This window comes from Oncorhynchus keta, chromosome 13 (assembly GCF_023373465.1).
Source record: "Oncorhynchus keta strain PuntledgeMale-10-30-2019 chromosome 13, Oket_V2, whole genome shotgun sequence".
NCBI lineage: Eukaryota > Metazoa > Chordata > Actinopteri > Salmoniformes > Salmonidae > Oncorhynchus > Oncorhynchus keta.
Genome location: NC_068433.1, coordinates 5,567,535 through 5,590,130, shown reverse-complemented (window position 1 = coordinate 5,590,130; position 22,596 = coordinate 5,567,535). Strand labels below are relative to the sequence as shown.

General features: G+C 43.1%; 1 protein-coding gene, 6 non-coding genes and 1 pseudogene across 8 annotated transcripts; 1 reads left to right on the top strand and 7 right to left on the bottom strand.

Moving 5' to 3' along the window:
• Window positions 1-276: 276 nt before the first annotated feature.
• LOC118380167 (claudin domain-containing protein 1-like) lies at window positions 277-10,679 on the top strand. Of its 2 annotated transcripts, XM_052459190.1 has the most exons (5): window positions 277-494; window positions 597-1,291; window positions 1,427-1,534; window positions 2,396-2,533; window positions 6,061-10,679. In XM_052459190.1, exons 2-5 carry the CDS (start codon window positions 1,000-1,002, stop codon window positions 6,279-6,281), a joined length of 759 nt encoding a protein of 252 aa, XP_052315150.1. In that variant the 5' UTR covers window positions 277-494; window positions 597-999; the 3' UTR covers window positions 6,282-10,679. The 2 variants fall into 2 exon arrangements, with proteins under 2 accessions (XP_052315150.1, XP_052315149.1); XM_052459189.1 differs by having other exon boundaries at window positions 277-1,291.
• On the bottom strand, window positions 10,249-14,592 carry LOC118380168 (N-acyl-aromatic-L-amino acid amidohydrolase (carboxylate-forming) A-like; annotated as a pseudogene).
• Window positions 14,593-16,705: 2,113 nt separating this feature from the next.
• trnay-gua (transfer RNA tyrosine (anticodon GUA)) lies at window positions 16,706-16,792 on the bottom strand. Its single transcript is given in 2 exon segments — window positions 16,706-16,741; window positions 16,756-16,792. It is a non-coding gene; the product is annotated as a tRNA-Tyr (tRNA).
• A 589-nt stretch (window positions 16,793-17,381) lies between these two features.
• On the bottom strand, window positions 17,382-17,468 carry trnay-gua (transfer RNA tyrosine (anticodon GUA)). Its single transcript is given in 2 exon segments — window positions 17,382-17,417; window positions 17,432-17,468. It is a non-coding gene; the product is annotated as a tRNA-Tyr (tRNA).
• A 1,266-nt stretch (window positions 17,469-18,734) lies between these two features.
• Window positions 18,735-18,821, bottom strand: trnay-gua (transfer RNA tyrosine (anticodon GUA)). The gene is given in 2 exon segments: window positions 18,735-18,770; window positions 18,785-18,821. It is a non-coding gene; the product is annotated as a tRNA-Tyr (tRNA).
• Window positions 18,822-19,411: 590 nt separating this feature from the next.
• Window positions 19,412-19,498, bottom strand: trnay-gua (transfer RNA tyrosine (anticodon GUA)). The gene is given in 2 exon segments: window positions 19,412-19,447; window positions 19,462-19,498. It is a non-coding gene; the product is annotated as a tRNA-Tyr (tRNA).
• Window positions 19,499-21,268: 1,770 nt separating this feature from the next.
• On the bottom strand, window positions 21,269-21,355 carry trnay-gua (transfer RNA tyrosine (anticodon GUA)). Its single transcript is given in 2 exon segments — window positions 21,269-21,304; window positions 21,319-21,355. It is a non-coding gene; the product is annotated as a tRNA-Tyr (tRNA).
• A 590-nt stretch (window positions 21,356-21,945) lies between these two features.
• Window positions 21,946-22,032, bottom strand: trnay-gua (transfer RNA tyrosine (anticodon GUA)). The gene is given in 2 exon segments: window positions 21,946-21,981; window positions 21,996-22,032. It is a non-coding gene; the product is annotated as a tRNA-Tyr (tRNA).
• Between the last annotated feature and the right edge of the window lie 564 nt (window positions 22,033-22,596).

Sequence of the window (22,596 nt, the reverse complement as noted above, 5' to 3'; positions counted from 1 at the left end):
AAGGTTACAGGTAAAATAATTACATTCAGTTCATATATTCAGTTCATATCTCATTTCCATATAGTTATGTGTATCGTAGCCTACCTTCTCTATAGGAGTAGGATATTCTATTTTGTTCAATAATTCAGATTATTAGACATTTTCAAGAAGATAATTGTAGGTCTAGGCCTAAAAATGTATGGTTTAAACTGGACTTTAAATCACTTACACAAACGGGGCGCATTGGGCGCCGATGACGTAAAACGTCGATTAAGGCAGACCCCCGCACCTCTCTGATGGAGCGGGGTTGGGTTAAATGCGGTGGTGGGTCGACTTTAGTCAACAGTCGGCTTCGTTAGCCTCACTACTCAGACACTGTCTTCGAGCTATGAGTAAAACTATAATACCCAGCATTCCACTGCCGCCTGCCGGAAAAGGAAAACGCATGGATGTATGCGTTTACAATCTTTCTTAACAAGCTTAAATTCGCAGGTGCTGTTCGTCATGAAACAAGTGTAGGCGATACGGGCAAGAGAAAATAATGACACATTTATTATTTGCTACTACTCATTTAGTATGATATAACAGTATGTGTTTGTTTTGTACTTGTACAACAGGCGGGGTAGCCAAATAATCTGTCGCATCGTCAGGCCACCCACCCACCACCATATGCAGCAGTGATTTTTAAGAAGTGGGACAAGCGAACAGATGGCGCATCTAGGCTGCGCGCGACAGGGACACCTACAGTGTTGAAACAGTGTCGGATATGAACAAGGCAGCTAGTAAAGGCGTGTTTTATGTAGTCTACATCTATGCCATTTCTGAGTGGATTGGATAATATTACATCGCAGGATTTCCTCCGGAATCGTTGCTTGAGCCTGCCTACTCTACTTTGGCGCGGGTATTGGAAAACACGCAGTGACGGGGCCATCGCCACCGGTAGCTATAATCAGAGAGGAAGAGGCGAAGTGAAGCTTTTGCTATAATCTCCTATTTGACGCCTCTCTCAGTTGGTAAACAATGGTTGACAACCGTTATGCCACGGCTTTGGTTATCAGCTGTGTGCTCAGCGTGCTGGCTACGGTGTACCTGTCTGTAGCGGTTGGGACGCAGCACTGGTACCAGTACACTAGTCCCCCAGTGCGCGGCGAGGCCAACATATCCGAACTGCGGTCGCTGCATGATGAATTCATGGACGGGGAATTCGATGAGAAGACCTACAGCGACACGCTCTTCCGTCTCAACGGGACCATAGGCCTCTGGTGGCGCTGCGTTCTGGTGCCATCTCATACCCACTGGTACAAGGAGTCGGGTATGTACAACCTAATCTCCTCCCATAAACTCAGTCAACACGGATTTCCTCAAAACAATTTGTTGATCCAATCCATGGTTTTATCAGGGCATGATTTATGCTTTTTTTTATTTCTCAATTTCTCTTCTGTTTCAGATCCAACGATGGTGATGAAGTGTGTTAGCTTCACGTTAACACAACAGTTTACCCCAAAGTACAAAGAGCCAGGGAACCACAACAGTGGAGAGGACATGCTGCGGACCTGTAAGTCTGTATTGATTTATTTAGCAAATTACAATGCATTGATCTGTTACCTTACCCAGCTTCTGTGATATGCTATGCTATGCTATCCTCAATGCCTTGTGCCAGGGTTCACCAACTCCAGGCCTGGAAAACAATCTGGGTGTGCAAGCTTTTGTTCCAACACAATATGAACACAATTGATTCACCCGGTATCTCTCCAGAACCGGAGTTAGATCACGCTGTATCTCTCCAGAACCGGAGTTGGATCACCCTGTATCTCTCCAGAACCGGAGTTGGTTCACCCTGTATCTCTCCAGAACCGGAGTAGGATCACCCTGTATCTCTCCAGAACCGGAGTTGGTTCACCCTGTATCTCTCCAGAACCGGAGTAGGATCACCCTGTATCTCTCCAGAACCGGAGTTGGTTCACCCTGTATCTCTCCAGAACCGGAGTTGGATCACCCTGTATCTCTCCAGAACCGGAGTTGGTTCACCCTGTATCTCTCCAGAACCGGAGTTGGATCACCCTGTATCTCTCCAGAACCGGAGTTGGATCACCCTGTATCTCTCCAGAACCGGAGTTGGATCACCCTGTATCTCTCCAGAACCGGAGTTGGATCACCCTGTATCTCTCCAGAACCGGAGTTGGATCACCCTGTATCTCTCCAGAACCGGAGTTGGTTCACCCTGGCTTATGGCCACATTGTGTGATTTGCATTATGCAATGCATAAATAACTTATACCTGGCGTCTGTGATATTCAATAATAGACACAGTATGATTGTATGCACTTGGATGCTCATGCTTTTTCTATCTGAATTGTGTGTGAGAGTTTTGACAGCTTGCCTATTGAGTTCTAACTTGGATCCCTATCTGTGTACAGACCTGTGGAGGTGTCAGTTCCTGCTGCCATTAATCTCCTTAGGTCTGGTGGTGCTGGCAGGCTTGATAGGGTTCTGTGCCTGCCTCTGCCACAGTCTCACCCCCACCCTGGGCATAGGAATGATCCACCTGCTGGCTGGTGAGAGATTTATTAAACATTGTATTGTCCTTATCATTCTCTTCTTAAGCAATAAGGCCCATGTGGGTGTGGTATATGGCCAATATACCACGGCTAAGGGCTGTGTCACGCCTTGGTCATTGTATTTTGTGTTTTCATTATATATTTGGTCAGGCCAGGGTGTGACATGGGTTTATATATTGTATTTTCGTTTTGGGGTTTGTAGTATTTGGGATCGCGGCTGATTAGGGGTGTTGTATAGGCTTGGCTGCCTGAGGCGGTTCTCAATCAGAGTCAGGTGATTCTCATTGTCTCTGATTGGGAACCGTATTTAGGTAGCCTGAGTTTCGCTTTGTATTTCGTGGGTGCTTGTTCCTGTCTCTGTGTAGTTTCACCAGATAGGCTGTAATTAGGTTTCACGTTCCGTTTGTTGTTTTGTATTTTGTATAGTTATTTCATGTGTCACTTTTTCTATTAAAGTCATGAGTAACCACTATGCTGCATTTCGGTCCGACTCTCTTTCTACAAACGAAGAACGACGTTCCAGGCTGTTACATTTACATTTAAGTCATTTAGCAGACGCTCTTATCCAGAGCGACTTACAAATTGGTGCATTCACCTTATGACATCCAGTGGAACAGTCACTTTACAATAGTGCATCTAAATCTTAAAAGGGGGGTGAGAAGGATTACTTATCCTATCCTAGGTATTCCTTAAAGAGGTGGGGTTTCAGGTGTCTCCGGAAGGTGGTGATTGACTCCGCTGTCCTGGCATCGTGAGGGAGTTTGTTCCACCATTGGGGGGCCAGAGCAGCGAACAGTTTTGACTGGGCTGAGCGGGCTGTATCTGTTCTTAGATACGATGCAACGCGGAGCCTTTGCCGTGGTATATTGGCCACGTATATTATACGACGAACCCAGGGGTGCGTTATTGCTATTAGAAAGTGGTTACCAATGTAATTAGAGCAGTACAAATACATGTTTCGTCATACCTGTGGTATACGGTCTGATATACCACAGCTGTCAGCCAATCAGCATTCAGGGCTTGGACCACCCAGTTTATAATAAGTTCATTGTTTCCAGAAGGGCATTTCAGTGCTAGGCACCATGGCTATTGACCATAACTTTGTTCTACTATAGTGGAGTCCAGCTTTTCCCAAACTCGGTCCTGGGGACCACATTGTTGTGCACGTTTTGGTTTTTGCCTTTGCACTACACAGATGATTCATATAACTGACTGTTCATCATCTATTTCTAACAGAAATGTGTTTCCTGTGGCACTAATTCCAAAAAGTTTTGGGACACTGTAAAGTCCATGGAGAATAAGAGCACCTCCTCCCAGCTGCCGACTGCACTGAGGACAGGAAACACTGTCACCACTGATAAATCTACGATTATCAATAATTTCAATAAGCATTTTTTCTACGGCTGGCCATGCTTTCCACCTGACTACACATACCCCAGCCAACATCTCAGCACTCCCTGCAGTAACCTGCCCAAGCCCCCCCCCCCCGCTTCTCCTTCACCCAAATCCAGACAGCTGATGAGCTGCAAAATCTGGATCACTACAAATCAGCTGGGCTAGACTTTCTGGACCCTCTCTTTCTAAAATGATCTGCCGAAATTGTTGCAACCCCTATTACTAGCCTATTCAAATTCTCTTTCTGAGATCCCCAAAGATTGGAAAGCTTCTCCCTCTTCAAAGGGGGAGACACTCAAGATCCAAACTGCTACAGACCTATATCCATCCTGCCCTGCCTTTCTAAAGTCTTCAAAAGCCAAGTTAACAAACAGATCACCGACCATTTCGAATCCCACCGTACCTTCTACACTATGCAATCTGGTTTCTGAGCTGGTCATGGGTGCACCTCAGCCACGCTCAAGGTCCTAAACAATATCATAACCGGCATCAATAAAAGACAGTACTGTGCAGCCGTCTTCATCGACCTGGCCAAAGCTTTCCACTCTATCAATCACTGCATTCTTATCGGCGGACTCGATAGCCTTGGCTTCTCAAATAGTGACAAAATGGATGGCACTGTGATAGACTACATCCAGTTTGCTTAGTAGAGTGTTCTATTTTGTAAATGACATCGCTGAAGTCAAGGATCGGTAGGATAGTCAGTTTTACTAGGGTAAGTTTGGCAGCATGAGTGAAGGAGGATTTGTTGAAAAATAGGAAACTGATTCTAGATTTAATTTTGGATTGGAGATGCTTGATGTGAGTCTGGAAGGAGCATTTACAGTCTTACCAGACACCTAGGTATTTGTAGTTGTCCACATATTCTAGGTCAGAACCTTCCAGAGTAGTGATGCTAGTCAGGCGGGAGGGTGCAGGCAGCAATCGGTTGAAGAGCATGCACTAAGTTTTACTTGCATTTAAAAGCAGTTGGAGGAAACGGAAGTAGTGTTGTTTGGCGTTGAAGCTCGTTTTGAGGTTAGTTAACACAGTGTCCAAAGAAGGGCCAGAAGTATACAGAATGGTGTCGTCTGCGTAAAGGTGGATCAGAGAATCACAAGCAGCAAGAGCGACATCATTGAAATATACAGAGAAAAGAGTCGGCCCGAGTATTTAACCCTGTGGCATCCCCATAGACACTGCCAGAGGTCCGAACAACAGGCCCTCCGATTTGACACACTGAACTCTATCTGAAAGGTAGTTGGTGAACCGGGCGAGGCAGAAAGCCCCATATACTTCCCACTACTGCGATCTGTATGCGCTCATTGGCTGGCCCTCACTACATATTCGTCGCCAAACCCACTAGCTCCAGGTCATCTATAAGTCTTTGCTAGGTAAAGCCCCGCCTTGTCTCAGCTCACTGGTCACCATAGCAACACCCACCTGTAGCACGTGCTCCAGCAGTCATATTTCACTGGTCACCCCCAAAGCCAACTCTTCTTTTGGCCGCCTTTCCTTCCAGTTCTCTGCTGCCAATGGAACGAATAGCAAAAATCACTGAAGCTGGAGTCCTATATCTCCATCTCTAACTTTAAGCATCAGCTGTCTGAGCAGCTTACCGATCACTGAACCTGTACACAGCCAATCTGTAAATAGCACACCCAACTACCTCATCCCCATATTATTATTTACCCTTTTGCTATTTTGCACCCCAGTATATCTGCTTGCACATCATCATCTGCACATCAATCACCCCAGTGTTAATGCTAAGTTGTAATTATTTCACCTCAATGGCCTACCTCCCTAATCTTCTAAATTTGCAAACACTGTACATATATTTTTCTGTAGTGTTATTGACTGTACGTTTGTTTATGTGTAACTCTGTGTTGTTTTTGTGCTGCTTTGCTTTATCTTGGCCAGGTCGCAGTTGTAAATGAGAACTTGTTCTCAACTGGTTTAACCTGGTTAAATAAAAGTGGGGGGGGAAACAACATGCAGCTATCCTTGAGATCATGTTTTAAGACTCACCATTGATACTGCAATAGTTGAAGGAAAAAGTAATCCTTGATTTATTTTAGAAATATACAACAATTGCATATACCTGACCCCCCCCTCTCCCTCTCTCTCTCTTCCTCCTGCTCTCCCTGAAGGGCTGTGTACTCTAGCCACAGTGTGCTGTTACCTGGCAGGGATGGATCTCCTCCACAGGGTCTCTGTGTTGCCAGACAAGGTGGACGGCTCCCTGGGCTGGTCGCTCTACCTGGCCCTCATCTCGTCCCCACTGCACATGATGGCTGCCGCTCTCCTGGTGTGGGCGGCACGCAGCCACAGTCAGAACTACTACCGTATGACAGCCTACAGGGTAGCATAGAGACCAGGCCTGCTGGTGCCTGACTATCTGTTTTTATATAGGCACATTTCCAAATCAAAACCATAATTCCAACCACATGATACTTGTTGATCTTGAAATAACTGAATAAGAATATAGAAAATGCTAATCTTTGCCCTCTGATAGGCTACTGGGATTTTCACCCTGTTGCTTTTCACACCGTTGCTTATCCAATCATTTCAGATCTATTAAAGTGCCTAGTGTAAGGGTGAGGGAGTTGAAATTGGGAAACAGTGTGACCCAGAACAAAATGTACCATTGGTTAGACCAACAAGCATATAATTGTTTATAATAGACTTTCCAAACCGTAACCAACCACAGTCAGATATGCTTCCATTCGAATTTCATATGTACTAGCAAGAAATATTATTGGCCCATGTTTGGAAAATCAAACCGTTCTGAAAGAAATATGTTTATGGTGATTCAAGTTTAGTCCAAACATTTGATTACAGTACCAGTAAAAAGTTTGGTCACACCGACTCATTCCAGGGTTTTCTTATTCTACATTGTAGAAAAATAATGAAGACATCAAAACTATCAATTAACACATGGAATCATGTAGTAATCAAAAAAGTGTTAAAACAAATCAAAATATATTTTCAATTTTAGATTCTCAAAAGTAGCCACCCTTTGCCTTGATGACACCTTTGCACACTCTTGGCATTCTCTCAACCAGCTTCACCTGGAATGCTTTTTAAAAAGTCTTGAAGGAGTTCCCGCATATGCTGAGCACTTGTTGGGTGTTTTTCCTTCACTCTGCGGTCCAACTCATCCCAAACCATCTCAATTGGGTTGAGGTCGGGTGATTGTGGAGGCCAGGTCATCTGACGCAGCACTCCATCACACTCCTTCTTGGTCAAATAGCCCTTACACAGCCTGGAGGTTGTGTTGGGTCATTGTCCTGTTGAACCAGATGGGATGGCGTATCGCTTCATAATACTGTGGTAGCCATGCTGGTTAAGTGTGCCTTGAATTCTAAATTAATCACAGTGTCACCAGCAAAGCACCACCACACCACCTCCTCCATGCTTCACGGTGGGAACCACACATGCAGAGATCATCCGTTGACCTACTCTGCGTCTCACAAAGACACGGCGCTTGGAACCAAAAACATTTGTACTCATCAGACCAAAGGACAGATTCCCACCGGTCTAATGTCCATTGCTCGTGTTTCTTGGCCCAAGCAAGTCTCTTCTTATTATTGGTGTCCTTTAGTAGTGGTTTCTTTGCAGCAATTCAACCATGAAAGCTTGATCCACATGGTCTCCTCTGAACAGTTGATGTGTAGATGTATCTGTTACTTGAACTCTGTAAAGCATTTATTTGGGCTGCAATTTCTGAGGCTGGTAACTCTAATGAACTTATCCTCCACAGCAGAGGTAACTCTGGGTCTTCCTTTCCTGTGGTGGTCCTCATGAGAGCCAGGTTCATCATAGTGCTTGATGGTTTTTGGTTTTCGGATTTGCTGACCCTCATATCTTAAAGTAATGATGGACTGTCAAAAATCAAACCACATTTCTTTATATAGCCCTTTGTACATCAGCTGATATCTCAAAGTGCTGTATAGAAACCCAGCCTAAAACCCCAAACAGCAAGCAATGCAGGTGTAGAAGCACGGTGGCTAGGAAAAACTCCCTAGAAAGGCCAAAACCTAGGAAGAAACCTAGAGAGGAACCAGGCTATGTGGGGTGGCCAGTCCTCTTCTGGCTGTGCCGGGTGGAGATTATAACATAACATGGCCAAGATGTTCAAATGTTCATAAATGACCAGCATGGTCCAATAATAATAAGGCAGAACAGTTGAACTGGAGCAGCAGCACAGCCAGGTGGACTGAGGACAGCAAGGAGTCATCATGTCAGGTAGTCCTGAGGCATGGTTCTAGGGCTCAGGTCCTCCGAGAGAGAGAGAGAAAGAAAGAGAGAATTAGAGAGAGCACACTTAAATTCACACAGGACACCGAATAGGACAGGAGAAGTACTCCAGATAAAACAAACTGACCCTAGCCCCCCGACACATAAACTACTGCAGCATAAATACTGGAGGCTGAGACAGGAGGGTTCAGGAGACACTGTGGCCCCATCCGAGGACACCCCCGGACAGGGCCAAACAGGAAGGATATAACCCCACCCACTTTGCCAAAGCACAGCCTCCACACCACTAGAGGGATATCTTCAACCACCAACTTACCAACTTTTCTCTTTGCTTTTTTGAGCTGTTCTTTCCATAATATGGACTTGATCTTTTACCACATAGGGCTGTCTTCTGTATACCACCCCTACCTTGTCACAACTGATTGGCTCAACACATTAATAAGAACAGAAATTCCTCAAATAAACTTTTTAAGGCACACCTGTTAATTGAAATGCATTCCAGGTGACTACCTCATGATGCTGGTTGAGAGAACGCCAAGAGTGTGCAAAGCTGTCATCAAGGCAAAGGGTAGCTGCTTTGAAGAATATCAAATATGTTTTGATTTGTTCAACACTTTTTTTTGGTTTCTACATGATTCCATATGTGTTATTTCATAGTGTTTCTTTACAATGTAGAAAAATAGTAAAAAATAAATAAAAACCCTTCGATGAGTAGGTGTGTCCAAACTTTTGACTGGTACTATATATCAAATTGTATTTTGACCTTAGAAGAACCTGGACATAGCCAGGACAAATGGAAAAATATAAGCTACAAATATTTCCTTTTGAGTGACAATCTATAGAAAGTTACATATTGTTTGTAGTGGTTGTGTTTGGATATGTTGTATGTCATTTGTTGATTTTTAAGAGATTTGTTTTTAGTCTTTTTATCAGGAGTATTATTTTGATTGATTTGTACGATTCTGCAGAACTTCGTAGGAATGTATTACCCCCAGAGTACAGCTAGGTTAATAGTGGACAATGTCACTTTGTTCTGGTTTGTACACATGACGTTACATTCCGTTGTCACTATTGACTAGCTGTGGTTACATTGATTTATGTTGCATTTTACATAGTGTTACTTTTTTTGTTATTTATGTTTTTTGGTTTTACTTAATTTATTCATTTTTACATCACCTACAAATGCCACTTCTATGGCATGGGCTTGTATTAATAATCTCAAAGAAATGCGAAGATTAAACTGTGAACTGTTAATGCTAATTTATTATGTGAAGAATGTATTTAATGTGGTCGTATGAAAAATGTTAATGATCCTTTTTCTTCGAATACTAGTTATTTTTGGATCCTATTTTTAAATGCTTTGCAACGAATGCATTATTCGTAGGCCTGGGTATTTAATCTGTATTTAGTCTACAATGTACAATTAACTGTTCGCAAGTGAAGATTAATGTCTGACAAATACCCTGATCAACCCTTGACCGTCAAGAAGAATAGAGTAGTTGGAAAAATGTTAATTTAAATTGTGTGTCCATAAGGTCTGCATGTATTCATATACATGATATGACAGCAGTCAATGTTTCATGAAAACATATGTGTTATGAAAGGTAAGATTTATGAAAGAATGTGGACTTAAAGATGAGCTGATGAGTCAAGCTTTTTCAAAATGATGTCGATTATTATTTTTTTTTTTCTCAATATTTAAAACAAATGGTTCTAACCATATTTTCTGCCTCAAATGTAGTTCATATGGCAAATTATATGGTATGTATGTGCTTCAGTAAATCTATTGTGAATGTATTTTATCTCCCAAGAGATATCCTGGAGTAGCGAGCAAGTGTGGAAAATGTTGAATTGTGAGCTGATGATGTCATACTAAGTTAGTGTGTGTGCGCGTGTGTATTGAAGCGTTTTATCAGCAAATGCTGTCGTTTCAGTAAAGGATTTTATTTTTACACTTTTGAAGTTCATAACATTTGAACAATGTGTCTCACTTGACAACCTTATTCCTGAGGTGTGTTTTGAATCTACTGTTCATATCAAGAACTTGAAATTAGCTCTGATTTGTATTGTCCATTTAGTTAGTCACTCTCCTCTCCATATTCCATTAGCTTCTGATAGCCTTCGTCCAAGCTGTCAGGAGTGTACCTGGTGAGACAGCGGCCGAAGAGGAAGACGAAGGTCTCCTCAATTTCTTCCTCTTTCTTTCTGGCACACTTTTCCACTTTCCCTGTTCTAGTTCACTCTCCAACCAGATGGACGGTATCCCTACACTTCTCTGTCTTGCCAGGGAGAGAGCTATGCCCTTCTCATAGTACGCACATTCATTAAAGAAGAATGGATAGAGAGGCTCAGTCCCTTGGTACTTTCGTGTCTCTCCAGAGGAAATCTGGAACAAAAGGTCAAGTTAAACAATTTAAAGGCAATGCTACCGAATTCTAATTATGTGTATGTAAACTTCTGACCCACTGGGAATGCGATGAAAGAAATAAAAACTGAAATAAATCTTTCTCTCTACTATTATTCTGACATTTCGGGTTCTTAAAATAAAGTGGGGATCCTAACTGACCTAAAACAAGGATTTTTTACTAGGATTAAATGTCAGGAATTGTGAAAAACTGGGTTTAAATGCATTTGGCTAAGGTGTATGTAAACTTCCGACTTCAACTGTAGCTCCAACAGTGAAGTAATACCTAACAATACAAGACGATACACACAAATCCTCCTAAGAAATACCAGAACGAGCTATCACAACATCGACATACAGAGAGATGCCACCAGACCACTAAGGCTGTTTGACCACCATGGCAGTAAAGAAGGCCACCTCCTTATTTACTCACCAAAGCCGTCCTTGCCTACAGACGAGAGAGAGAGAGACAGAGAGAGAGAGGGGGAGAGAGACAGAGAGAGAGTGCTTGAGAGAGACAGGGAGCAAGAGAGAGACAGAGAGAGAGAGAGGGGGAGAGAGACAGAGAGAGAGAGCTAGAGAGAGAGAGAGAGCGAGAGACAGAGAGAGAGACAGAGAGAGAGAGAATACTCTTCCTTGAGGGTCGAAGTGAATGACCCTCCCAGGTATGTAAGACATCTTTTTTTCCCTCTGTGAAAAAACAACAACGTGTCAATCCTGACAGAAATCACCTCAGCATTACAATGTGGGTGAGATCATAGGAATCTCAGATCTTATTTCTACTGTGATTGTGTGTATCAACAAAATATATCTGGTTCAAAGCACAATGAAGGCTACTATCCAAATTGTTGGAGACAGAGTTAAGGGCCAACCTCATGTTCTACCCTACTGAGTTAAAATATCAAAGGTTGTACTATCCCTCGTCACCTTTCCTTTATCAATATTTTAGAATAGGATATAACTATCCCCTCTTTTCAATCAGTGCATATCTACTCCAATGAGAAAATGCATTACAAACGATTTGACTTCATCTCCTCTTTGAGTATCTGTTGAGGATCATTTGCTCTGATACCCTACAGGTATCTGTAGATGTGAAGAAAGATCCAATCGCAGTCCGAGTAGGCGATGAGGCACAGGCCCATGTTAGCGGTAGTGTTGTGGAGGTCAAACACCAGGTCCATTGACTCTGGACTGCCTTTAAATCAAATCAAATCAAATCAAATTGTATTTGTCACGTACACATGGTTAGCAGATGTTAATGCGAGTGTAGCGAAATGCTTGTGCTTCTAGTTCCGACAATGCAGTAATAACCAACAAGTAATCTAACTAACAATTCCAAAACTACTGTCTTATACACACTGTAAGGGGATAAAGAATATGTACATAAAAATATATGAATGAGTGATGGTACAGAGCAGCATACGCAAGATACAGTAGATGGAATCGAGTACAGTATATACATATGAGATGAGTATGTAAACAAAGTGGCATAGTTAAAGTGGCTAGTGATACATGTATTACATAAGGATGCAGTAGATGATATAGTATAGAGTACAGTATATATACGTATACATATGAGATTACTTTAGGACTTAGCAAGGAGTTCAGCTCCTGGGACCTTATAGGGGATTTTGTCTGTCACAGGGCCACTAAGAGGGAGAGAAGCAGGATGAATCAGGGCCTAGCCTTTTGGGGCCCCAATGCAAAATGTGGTTGGCGGGCCCCCCACCTCGCAGCAAAACATAATTTTCCATGTTGATACCATTCCGTTGACTCCATTCCAGCCATTATTGTGAGCTGTCCTCCCCTCAGCAGCCTCCACTGGTGTAGTTATATGTCTATCATATTGAGGTATCTAGCTATAATTTACACCTGATCAATCAAATCGATAGGTGTAAGCAATTATGGTAATTCCAATTGCCCTTAACTAGTTAACTAGGTGTCTTCGCTAGACAGACTGAGTCGGAGGGGGACCAGCTATACCATTTTAAAGTGTTGAAAAGTACATATATACTATTTATAACACTGCCCTAATCCATCCAATTTTCTCCCAGTAAAGTGTAACCTGTGTGTTTGCTTGTTTACGTCTCTGTTTCCTACCCTGTTCTCCAGAACCTAGTGGTTCTGCCCAAAACCCAGACGTGGATGCACCTGATGTCCTCCATTACCTGTTCTCCAGGACCTAGGGGTTCTGTCCACCACCCAGACGTGGATGCACCTGATGTCCTCCATTACCTGTTCTCCAGGACCTAGGGGTTCTGCCCAAAACCCAGACGTGGATCCACCTGATGTCCTCCATTACCTGTTCCCCAGGACCTAGGGGTTCTGCCCAACACACAGACGTGGATGCACCTGCTGTCCTCCATTACCTGTTCTCCAGGACCTAGTGGTTCTGCCCAAAACCCAGACGTGGATCCACCTGATGTCCTCCATTACCTGTTCTCCAGGACCTAGGGGTTCTGCCCAACACCCAGACGTGGATCCACCTGATGTCCTCAATTACCAACCACCCCCCAATTTTCATTACATCATCTACAGCTGCTGTTATTGTCATGTTGTCATTTTCTGTTCTAAGAACATTTTCTTGATCTATCATACTGGGCACATGATATGTGAGATTAACTAAAACACTAGCACTGCAAACACTCAAAACAAAGCGGTGCCTGGACTTTGCAGTCTCCCTCTTCAACTGTGTGGGAGGTAGCCTAGTGGTTAGAGCATTGGATTAGTAACCGAAAGGTTGCAAGATTAAATCCCCGAGCTGATAAGGTAAAACAAATCTTTCTTTTTGCCCCTGAACAAGGCATTTAATTCACTGTTTCTGGGCTGTCATTGAAAATAAGAATTTGTTCTTAACTGACTTGCCAAGTTAAATAAAAAAGTGCCCATTCTGAGACTGGCTGACTGTTGAGAGCAAGTGCCAAGCATAATCATCACTCACCCACCTCCACTATATTCCACACACCAGAATTAGTATTTTAGTCTATGATTGCCATGTGAGTGATGAAAATAAATTAATGACATAACACTACCAAACAATATCAAAGTTTATGCACGAAAAATGTGCCTTGTTTGAATAGCGATGATGAAAATAACGTAATTTAAGCTGTAATGATCTCCAAAATTCTTATCATTCGGTCATCACACCGTTAATATAGCAACAGACGCTAATAGTTTATTGAATCACATTGTGACTCAGAGGGGGACACTTTTTGGCCAGGGGATATTATTTGGCATGACTGGCCCTCTGGAGGTCAGGGCCTTTGTAATTTTCGGTCATGATTACTACAAGTTTAGATTGCTGGCAAGACTAACTACCAATCTAAAATTTTGAAGATGACTAATTGAGTGACTGACATAAGCAAGTGAAAAACTGCTGAGGCACAACCAATTTTTGAAATTGCACCTAGTGTATTCAGACCTGAGGGTCAGAGTTGTCAGACCTGACAGTCAGGGTCATCAAGGGTCAGGGTCGTCAGACCTGAGGGTCAGGGTCATCAAGGGTCAGGGTCGTCAGACCTGAGGGTCAGGGTCATCAAGGGTCAGGGTCGTCAAGGGTCAGGGTTGTCAGACCTGAGGTGTGTGCTGGTGAAACAGAGGTTCAGATCTGTCTCCATGTATCTCTGACATTGCTGAACGGAGCGCGGGTTGTACATCACGGTCACCACAGACACATGATCGTCCTCCTCAACCTTCGTCTTCCTCTTCGTCCGCTGTCTCACCAGGTACACTCCTGACAGCTCGTTTGCAAGGCTACCACCACACACTGCAACGCGGGACACAGTCAGCAACGCCAACTCCCTTTCTTTCCGTCTAAAGGATGGCAGAATTATATTATAACAAATGACTTAAAATATCATTTTAACAGCATCAACCACACTTAGAAATGTCACCTGTACTATCAGTATCCTGTTTCTTGATACTGTAGCTCACTAGCTTGGTGTTACAGTTCCAGACTAGTGCAAATATATTCTGCTGCCTTGTACCCACACCTCACAGTGAATTCCAGTTCTGTCATTCCCGCCTGTTAGTTGTTCTCCAGTGGGAGTTATCAAAGACAACAGCTTGGTGACGTAGCAGGTTAACAATACCAACAAACACGGCAGAAATCCATAAGAAATCATGGGTTCAAATTCTCACCTTGGCTTCCTTTCCTGTCCTGCGGCAAGGTGTTGGGCCAACTACTCTCACCGTGAATGTTTTAACCTTTGAACTTTCCCTATAATTAAATCCTCAAACACACCCTCACTGAATGGTTTGAAATTAAGTGAATGTCTGGAAGGGCTGAATCTTGTTTGAGATTTACATATATTGAAACCTTACATAATACGTAAACCGGTGTGTAGCTCCGTCCTTCACAAAGATACATTTAACTATTGTTTTTTTTAAGGATTTCACACTTCTTACCCTTGCTGTTATTTTTCCCTTCCCTCTCTCCTGTGGTTCACCACTCCCACCCTCTCTCTGGCTGTCATGCAGTTTCACTGATTCAGCACTCATCCCTCCCTCTCTCACTCTCACTATCAATGGTAATGTACAGACTGCGCCGGCCTGTATTATGTTGTGAAATAAATTCATTAAACATCCTACTATGTGATTTACTGGATTTTTGTCCCTCATTTTGTCTGTCATAGTTGAAGTGTACCTATGATGAAAATTACAGGCCTCTCTCATCTTTTTAAGTGGGAGAACTTGCACAATTGGTTGCTGACTAAATACTTTTTTGCCCCATTGTATATTCTCACCCATCTACACACAATACCCCATAATGACACACTGAAAACCTGTTATTTAATTTTTGGGGCAAATTTAGAGAAATTTGAATATAGAAATAACTCATTTAGATAAGCATTCTCACCCCTGAATCCATACATGTTAGAATCACCTTTGTCCAGCATTGAGTCTTTCTGGGTAAGTCTCTTAAAGCTTTGCACACCTGGATTGTACAATATTTGCACATTATTCTTTAAAAAATTCTAGATTGACATTTTCAAGTCTTGCCATAGATTGTCAAGACGGTTTAAAAAGTGAGGTACCATCACCAAATTGACATTCTGAAATCAACCCCAATGAGCGATGGAGAGGAACCAGAATATGTCACGTTCTGACCATAGTTCTTGTGTGTTTTCCTTGTTTTAGTGTTGGTCAGGACGTGAGCTATGTTGTATGTCTAGTTTGTCTTTTTCTTTGTTTGGCCTGATATGGTTCTCAATCAGAGGCAGGTGTTAGGCATTGTCTCTGATTGGGAACCATATTTAGGTAGCCTGTTTTGTGTTGGGTTTTGTGGGTGGTTGTTTCCTGTCTTGTGTTCTCTGTACCAGAAGGACTGTTTTGGGATTTGGCCACGTTTATTGTTTTGGAGTGTGTTTAGGTTGAGTTGATGTCATTAAATAACCATGGACACTTACCACGCTGCGCTTTGGTCCTCTCCTTCCCAGGAAGAAAGCTGTTACAGAATCAATGCCTGGCCATCCCGATGTCATCGGGCCAGTCAATTTTGCATTTCGGAGGTATTTTTGAGCATGGCAAATTCGTGATGGTAAATGCCCATTGAAACATATTGCAAATGCACAGTGCATTTGCAATATGATTCATTAGTGAAAAAACATCACCAATTATGAAGTTAATCTGCTGAGTTAGGTGGTTTTGTGGGGATTGAATCCAGGTCTACCTACATGAAACAAACACTCTCTTACGCTGAGTTACATCGCCTTAGATTGGAAGTAGTTGCGTTTGGGAATAGAGAAAGAGTGAGCCGAGGGTGAAGAATCCTGTTTAGACCCCTCACTGCAAGCTGGCTTTTGATCTCTCCCCGGTGGTCTATTGGTTAGGATTTGATGCTCTGACTGCTGCACCACGGAATCGATTCCCGCTCAGGGAATGACTTGCTTTTGGGGAAACACTAGGCATAAGTCAAAAACTTGGTACATCTGCTGAAAATGTTATACTCTTCTGAGTCAGCGACCTAAGGACTGTTGCAATCTCAAGAACTCTCTGCTGCTCTACCAACATTCCTTTCAAAGGTCAACAAGTGAAGATTTCTTCTCTCAGGGAAAGATATTTGTTTGTCAAGCACATGTCAAGGTGCACTGCTGTGAAAAAGTTGGCGTAAGCCTTAAGAAAAAGTACAATCCTTTGAGCTGGATTGGAACCAGCGACCTAAGGATTACAGCAATTTCACCTACAGTCCTCTGCGCTACCAACTGAGCTATCAAAGGGCGACAATACAATCAAACGCCATCCCCTAGATGGTCAGAGGTTCGACAGAAGCATATGTTCCCTTTAAGAAATTAATCTGCTGAGTTTGGTGGTTTCTTGGAGCTGCTGAGGATTGCCCCCAGGTCTTCGTACGTTCAACTAATGCTCTATTCCTCTGAGCTACATCCCCTTAGATTGCAAGTAGTTGCATTTGGGAATAGACAAAAAGTGAGCTGAGGAATAAAATCGCTGTTTAGCCACCTCACTGCGAAATGTCTTTTTCTCTCTCCCTTTTGGTCCAGTGGTTAGGATTCGGTTCTTTTACCACCGCGGCCTGGGTTTGATTCCCGCTCAGGGAATGACTTGCTTTTGGGGAAACACTTGGCATAAGTCAAAAACTTGGTACAACTGCTGAAAAAGTTATACTCTTCTGAGTCAGCGACCTCAGGACTGTTGCAATCTCGAGAACTCTCTGCTGCTCTACCAACAATCCTTTCAAAGGTCAACAAGTGAAGATTTCTTCTCTCAGGGAAAGATATTTGTTTGTCAAGCACATGTCAAGGTGCACTGCTGTCAAAAAGTTGGTGTTTGCCACAAGAAAAAGTACAATCCTTTGAGCCGGATTTGAACCAGCGACCTAAGGATTACAGCAATTTCACCTACAGTCCTCCGCTCTACCAACTGAGCTATCAAAGGGTGACAAATATAGTCAAACGCCATCACCTAGATGGTCAGAGGTTTGGCAGAACCATATGTTCCCTTTAAGAAATTAATCTGCTGAGTTTGGTGGTTTCTTGGAGCTGCTGAGGATTGCCCCCAGGTCTTCGTACGTTCAACTAATGCTCTATTCCTCTGAGCTACATCCCCTTCGATTGCAAGTAGTTGCATTTGGGAATAGACAAAAAGTGAGCTGAGGAATAAAATCGCTGTTTAGCCCCCTCACTGCGAAATGTCTTTTTCTCTCTCCCTTTTGGTCCAGTGGTTAGGATTCGGTTCTTTTACCACAGAGGCCTGGGTTTGATTCCCGCTCAGGGAATGACTTGCTTTTGGGGAAACACTTGGCATAAGTCAAAAACTTGGTACAACTGCTGAAAAAGTTATACTCTTCTGAGTCAGCGACCTAAGGATTGTTGAAATCTGGAGAACTCTCTGCTGCTCTACCAACATTCCTTTCAAAGGTCAACAAGTGAAGATTTCTTCTCTCAGGGAAAGATATTTGCTTGTCAAGCACATGTCAAGGTGCACTGCTGTCAAAAAAAAATTGTAAGCCACAAGAAAAAGTACAATCCTTTGAGCAGGATTTGAACCAGCTACCTAAGGATTACAGCAATTTCACATACAGTCCTCCACTCGAACAACTGAGCTATCAAAGGGTGACATATATAGTCAAACGCCATCACCTAGATGGTCAGAGGTTTGGCAGAACCATATGTTCCCTTTAAGAAATTAATCTGCTGAGTTTGGTGGTTTCTTGGAGCTGCTGAGGATTGCCCCCAGGTCTTCGTACGTTCAACTAATGCTCTATTCCTCTGAGCTACATCCCCTTAGATTGCAAGTAGCTGCATTTGGGAATAGACAAAAAGTGAGCCGAGGAATAAAATCGCTGTTTAGCCACCTCACTGCGAAATGTCTTTTCTCTCTCCCTTTTGGTCCAGTGGTTAGGATTCGGTTCTTTTACCACCGCGGCCTGGGTTTGATTCCCGCTCAGGGAATGACTTGCTTTTGGGGAAACACTTGGCATAAGTCAAAAACTTGGTACAACTGCTGAAAAAGTTATACTCTTCTGAGTCAGCGACCTAAGGATTGTTGCAATCTCGAGAACTCTCTGCTGCTCTACCAACATTCCTTTCAAAGGTCAACAAGTGAAGATTTCTTCTCTCAGGGAAAGATATTTGTTTGTCAAGCACATGTCAAGGTGCACTGCTGTCAAAAAGTTGGTGTAAGCCACAAGAAAAAGTACAATCCTTTGAGCCGGATTTGAACCAGCGACCTAAGGATTACAACAATTTCACCTACAGTCCTCCGCTCTACCAACTGAGCTATCAAAGGGTGACAAATACAGTCAAACGCCATCCCCTAGATGGTCAGAGGTTCGGCAGAACCATATGTTCCCTTTTAGAATTTAATCTGCAGAGTTTGGTGGTTTCTTGGAGCTGCTGAGGATTGCCCCCAGGTCTTCGTACGTTCAACTAATGCTATATTCCTCTGAGCTACATCCCCTTAGATTGCAAGTAGTTGCATTTGGGAATAGACAAAAAGTGAGCCGAGGAATAAAATCGCTGTTTAGCCACCTCACTGCGAAATGTCTTTTTCTCTCTCCCTTTTGGTCCAGTGGTTAGGATTCGGTTCTTTTACCACCGCGGCCTGGGTTTGATTCCCGCTCAGGGAATGACTTGCTTTTGGGGAAACACTTGGCATAAGTCAAAAACTTGGTACAACTGCTGAAAAAGTTATACTCTTCTGAGTCAGCGACCTCAGGACTGTTGCAATCTCGAGAACTCTCTGCTGCTCTACCAACAATCCTTTCAAAGGTCAACAAGTGAAGATTTCTTCTCTCAGGGAAAGATATTTGTTTGTCAAGCACATGTCAAGGTGCACTGCTGTCAAAAAGTTGGTGTTTGCCACAAGAAAAAGTACAATCCTTTGAGCCGGATTTGAACCAGCGACCTAAGGATTGCAGCAATTTCACCTACAGTCCTCCGCTCTACCAACTGAGGTACCAAAGGGTGACAAATATAGTCAAACGCCATCACCTAGATGGTCAGAGGTTTGGCAGAACCATATGTTCCCTTTTAGAAATTAATCTGCTGAGTTTGGTGGTTTCTTGGAGCTGCTGAGGATTGCCCCCAGGTCTTCGTACGTTCAACTAATGCTCTATTCCTCTGAGCTACATCCCCTTAGATTGCAAGTAGTTGCATTTGGGAATAGACAAAAAGTGAGCTGAGGAATAAAATCGCTGTTTAGCCCCCTCACTGCGAAATGTCTTTTTCTCTCTCCCTTTTGGTCCAGTGGTTAGGATTCGGTTCTTTTACCACCGCGGCCTGGGTTTGATTCCCGCTCAGGGAATGACTTGCTTTTGGGGAAACACTTGGCATAAGTCAAAAACTTGGTACAACTGCTGAAAAAGTTATACTCTTCTGAGTCAGCGACCTAAGGATTGTTGCAATCTCGAGAACTCTCTGCTGCTCTACCAACATTCCTTTCAAAGGTCAACAAGTGAAGATTTCTTCTCTCAGGGAAAGATATTTGTTTGTCAAGCACATGTCAAGGTGCACTGCTGTCAAAAAGTTGGGAAAAGCCACAAGAAAAAGTACAATCCTTTGAGCTAGATTTGAACCTGCGACCTAAAGATTACAGCAATTTCACATACAGTCCTCCGCTCTACCAACTGAGCTATCAAAGGGTGCCAAATATAATCAAACGCCATCCCCTAGATGGTCAGATGTTCGGCAGAAGCATATGTTCCCTTTAAGAAATTAATCTGCTGAGTTTGGTGGTTTCTTGGAGCTGCTGAGGATTGCCCCCAGGTCTTCGTACGTTCAACTAATGCTCTATTCCTCTGAGCTACATCCCCTTAGATTGCAAGTAGTTGCATTTGGGAATAGACAAAAAGTGAGCCGAGGAATAAAATCGCTGTTTAGCCACCTCACTGCGAAATGTCTTTTTCTCTCTCCCTTTTGGTCCAGTGGTTAGGATTCGGTTCTTTTACCACCGCGGCCTGGGTTTGATTCCCGCTCAGGGAATGACTTGCTTTTGGGGAAACACTTGGCATAAGTCAAAAACTTGGTACAACTGCTGAAAAAGTTATACTCTTCTGAGTCAGCGACCTAAGGACTGTTGCAATCTCGAGAACTCTCTGCTGCTCTACCAACATTCCTTTCAAAGGTCAACAAGTGTAGATTTCTTCTCTCAGGGAAATATATTTGTTTGTCAAGCACATGTCAAGGTGCACTGCTGTCAAAAAGTTGGTGTAAGCCACAAGAAAAAGTACAATCCTTTGAGCCAGATTTGAAACAGCGACCTAAGGATTACAGCAATTTCACCTACAGTCCTCCGCTCTACCAACTGAGCTAACAAAAGGGGGACAATTATAGTCAAACGCCATTCCCTAAATGGTCAGAGGTTAGGCAGAACCATATGTTCCCTTTTAGAAATTAATCTGCTGAGTTTGGTGGTTTCTTGGAGCTGCTGAGGATTGCCCCCAGGTCTTTGTACGTTCAACTAATGCTCTATTCCTAATATAATAATATAATATAATAATATATCGAGAACTCTCTGCTGCTCTACCAACATTCCTTTCAAAGGTCAACAAGTGAAGATTTCTTCTCTCAGGGAAAGATATTTGTTTGTCAAGCACATGTCAAACTCTCTGGTGCACATTCTGTCAAAAAGTTGGTGAAGATTTCTTCTCTCAGGGAAAGATATTTGCTTGTCAAGCACATGTCAAGGTGCACTGCTGTCAAAAAAAAATTGGTGTAAGCCACAAGAAAGTACAATCCTTTGAGCCGGATTTGAACCAGGGACCTAAGGATTACAGCAATTTCACCTACAGTCCTCCACTCTACCAACTGAGCTATCAAAGGGTGACAAATATAGTCAAACGCCATCACCTAGATGGTCAGAGGTTTGGCAGAACCATATGTTCCCTTTAAGAAATTAATCTGCTGAGTTTGGTGGTTTCTTGGAGCTGCTGAGGATTGCCCCCAGGTCTTCGTACGTTCAACTAATGCTCTATTCCTCTGAGCTACATCCCCTTAGATTGCAAGTAGTTGCATTTGGGAATAGACAAAAAGTGAGCCGAGGAATAAAATCGCTGTTTAGCCACCTCACTGCGAAATGTCTTTTTCTCTCTCCCTTTTGGTCCAGTGGTTAGGATTCGGTTCTTTTACCACCGCGGCCTGGGTTTGATTCCCGCTCAGGGAATGACTTGCTTTTGGGGAAACACTTGGCATAAGTCAAAAACTTGGTACAACTGCTGAAAAAGTTATACTCTTCTGAGTCAGCGACCTCAGGACTGTTGCAATCTCGAGAACTCTCTGCTGCTCTACCAACATTCCTTTCAAAGGTCAACAAGTGAAGATTTCTTCTCTCAGGGAAAGATATTTGCTTGTCAAGCACATGTCAAGGTGCACTGCTGTCAAAAAGTTGGTGTAAGCCACAAGAAAAAGTACAATCCTTTGAGCCGGATTTGAACCAGCGACCTAAGGATTACAGCAATTTCACCTACAGTCCTCCGCTCTACCAACTGAGCTATCAAAGGGTGACAATTATAGTCAAACGCCATCCCCTAGATGGTCAGAGGTTTGGCAGAACCATATGTTCCCTTTTAGAAATTAATCTGCTGAGTTTGGTGGTTTCTTGGAGCTGCTGAGGATTGCCCCCAGGTCTTCGTACGTTCAACTAATGCTCTATTCCTCTGAGCTACATCCCCTTAGATTGCAAGTAGTTGCATTTGGGAATAGACAAAAAGTGAGCCGAGGAATAAAATCGCTGTTTAGCCACCTCACTGCGAAATGTCTTTTCTCTCTCCCTTTTGGTCCAGTGGTTAGGATTCGGTTCTTTTACCACCGCGGCCTGGGTTTGATTCCCGCTCAGGGAATGACTTGCATTTGGGGAAACACTTGGCATGAGTCAAAAACTTGGTACAACTGCTGAAAAAGTTATACTCTTCTGAGTCAGCGACCTAAGAACTGTTGCAATCTCGAGAACTCTCTGCTGCTCTACCAACATTCCTTTCAAAGGTCAACAAGTGAAGATTTCTTCTCTCAGGGAAAGATATTTGCTTGTCAAGCACATGTCAAGGTGCACTGCTGTCAAAAAGTTG

Bases quoted from the DNA above. Each gene is read 5' to 3' on its own strand.
- LOC118380167 (XM_052459190.1), top strand. From the start codon at position 1,000: ATGGTTGACAACCGTTATGCCACGGCTTTGGTTATCAGCTGTGTGCTC. The intron at 1,292-1,426 runs GTATGTACAACC...CTTCTGTTTCAG, and splicing joins CCACTGGTACAAGGAGTCGG to ATCCAACGATGGTGATGAAG. The intron at 2,534-6,060 runs GTGAGAGATTTA...CTCTCCCTGAAG, and splicing joins AATGATCCACCTGCTGGCTG to GGCTGTGTACTCTAGCCACA.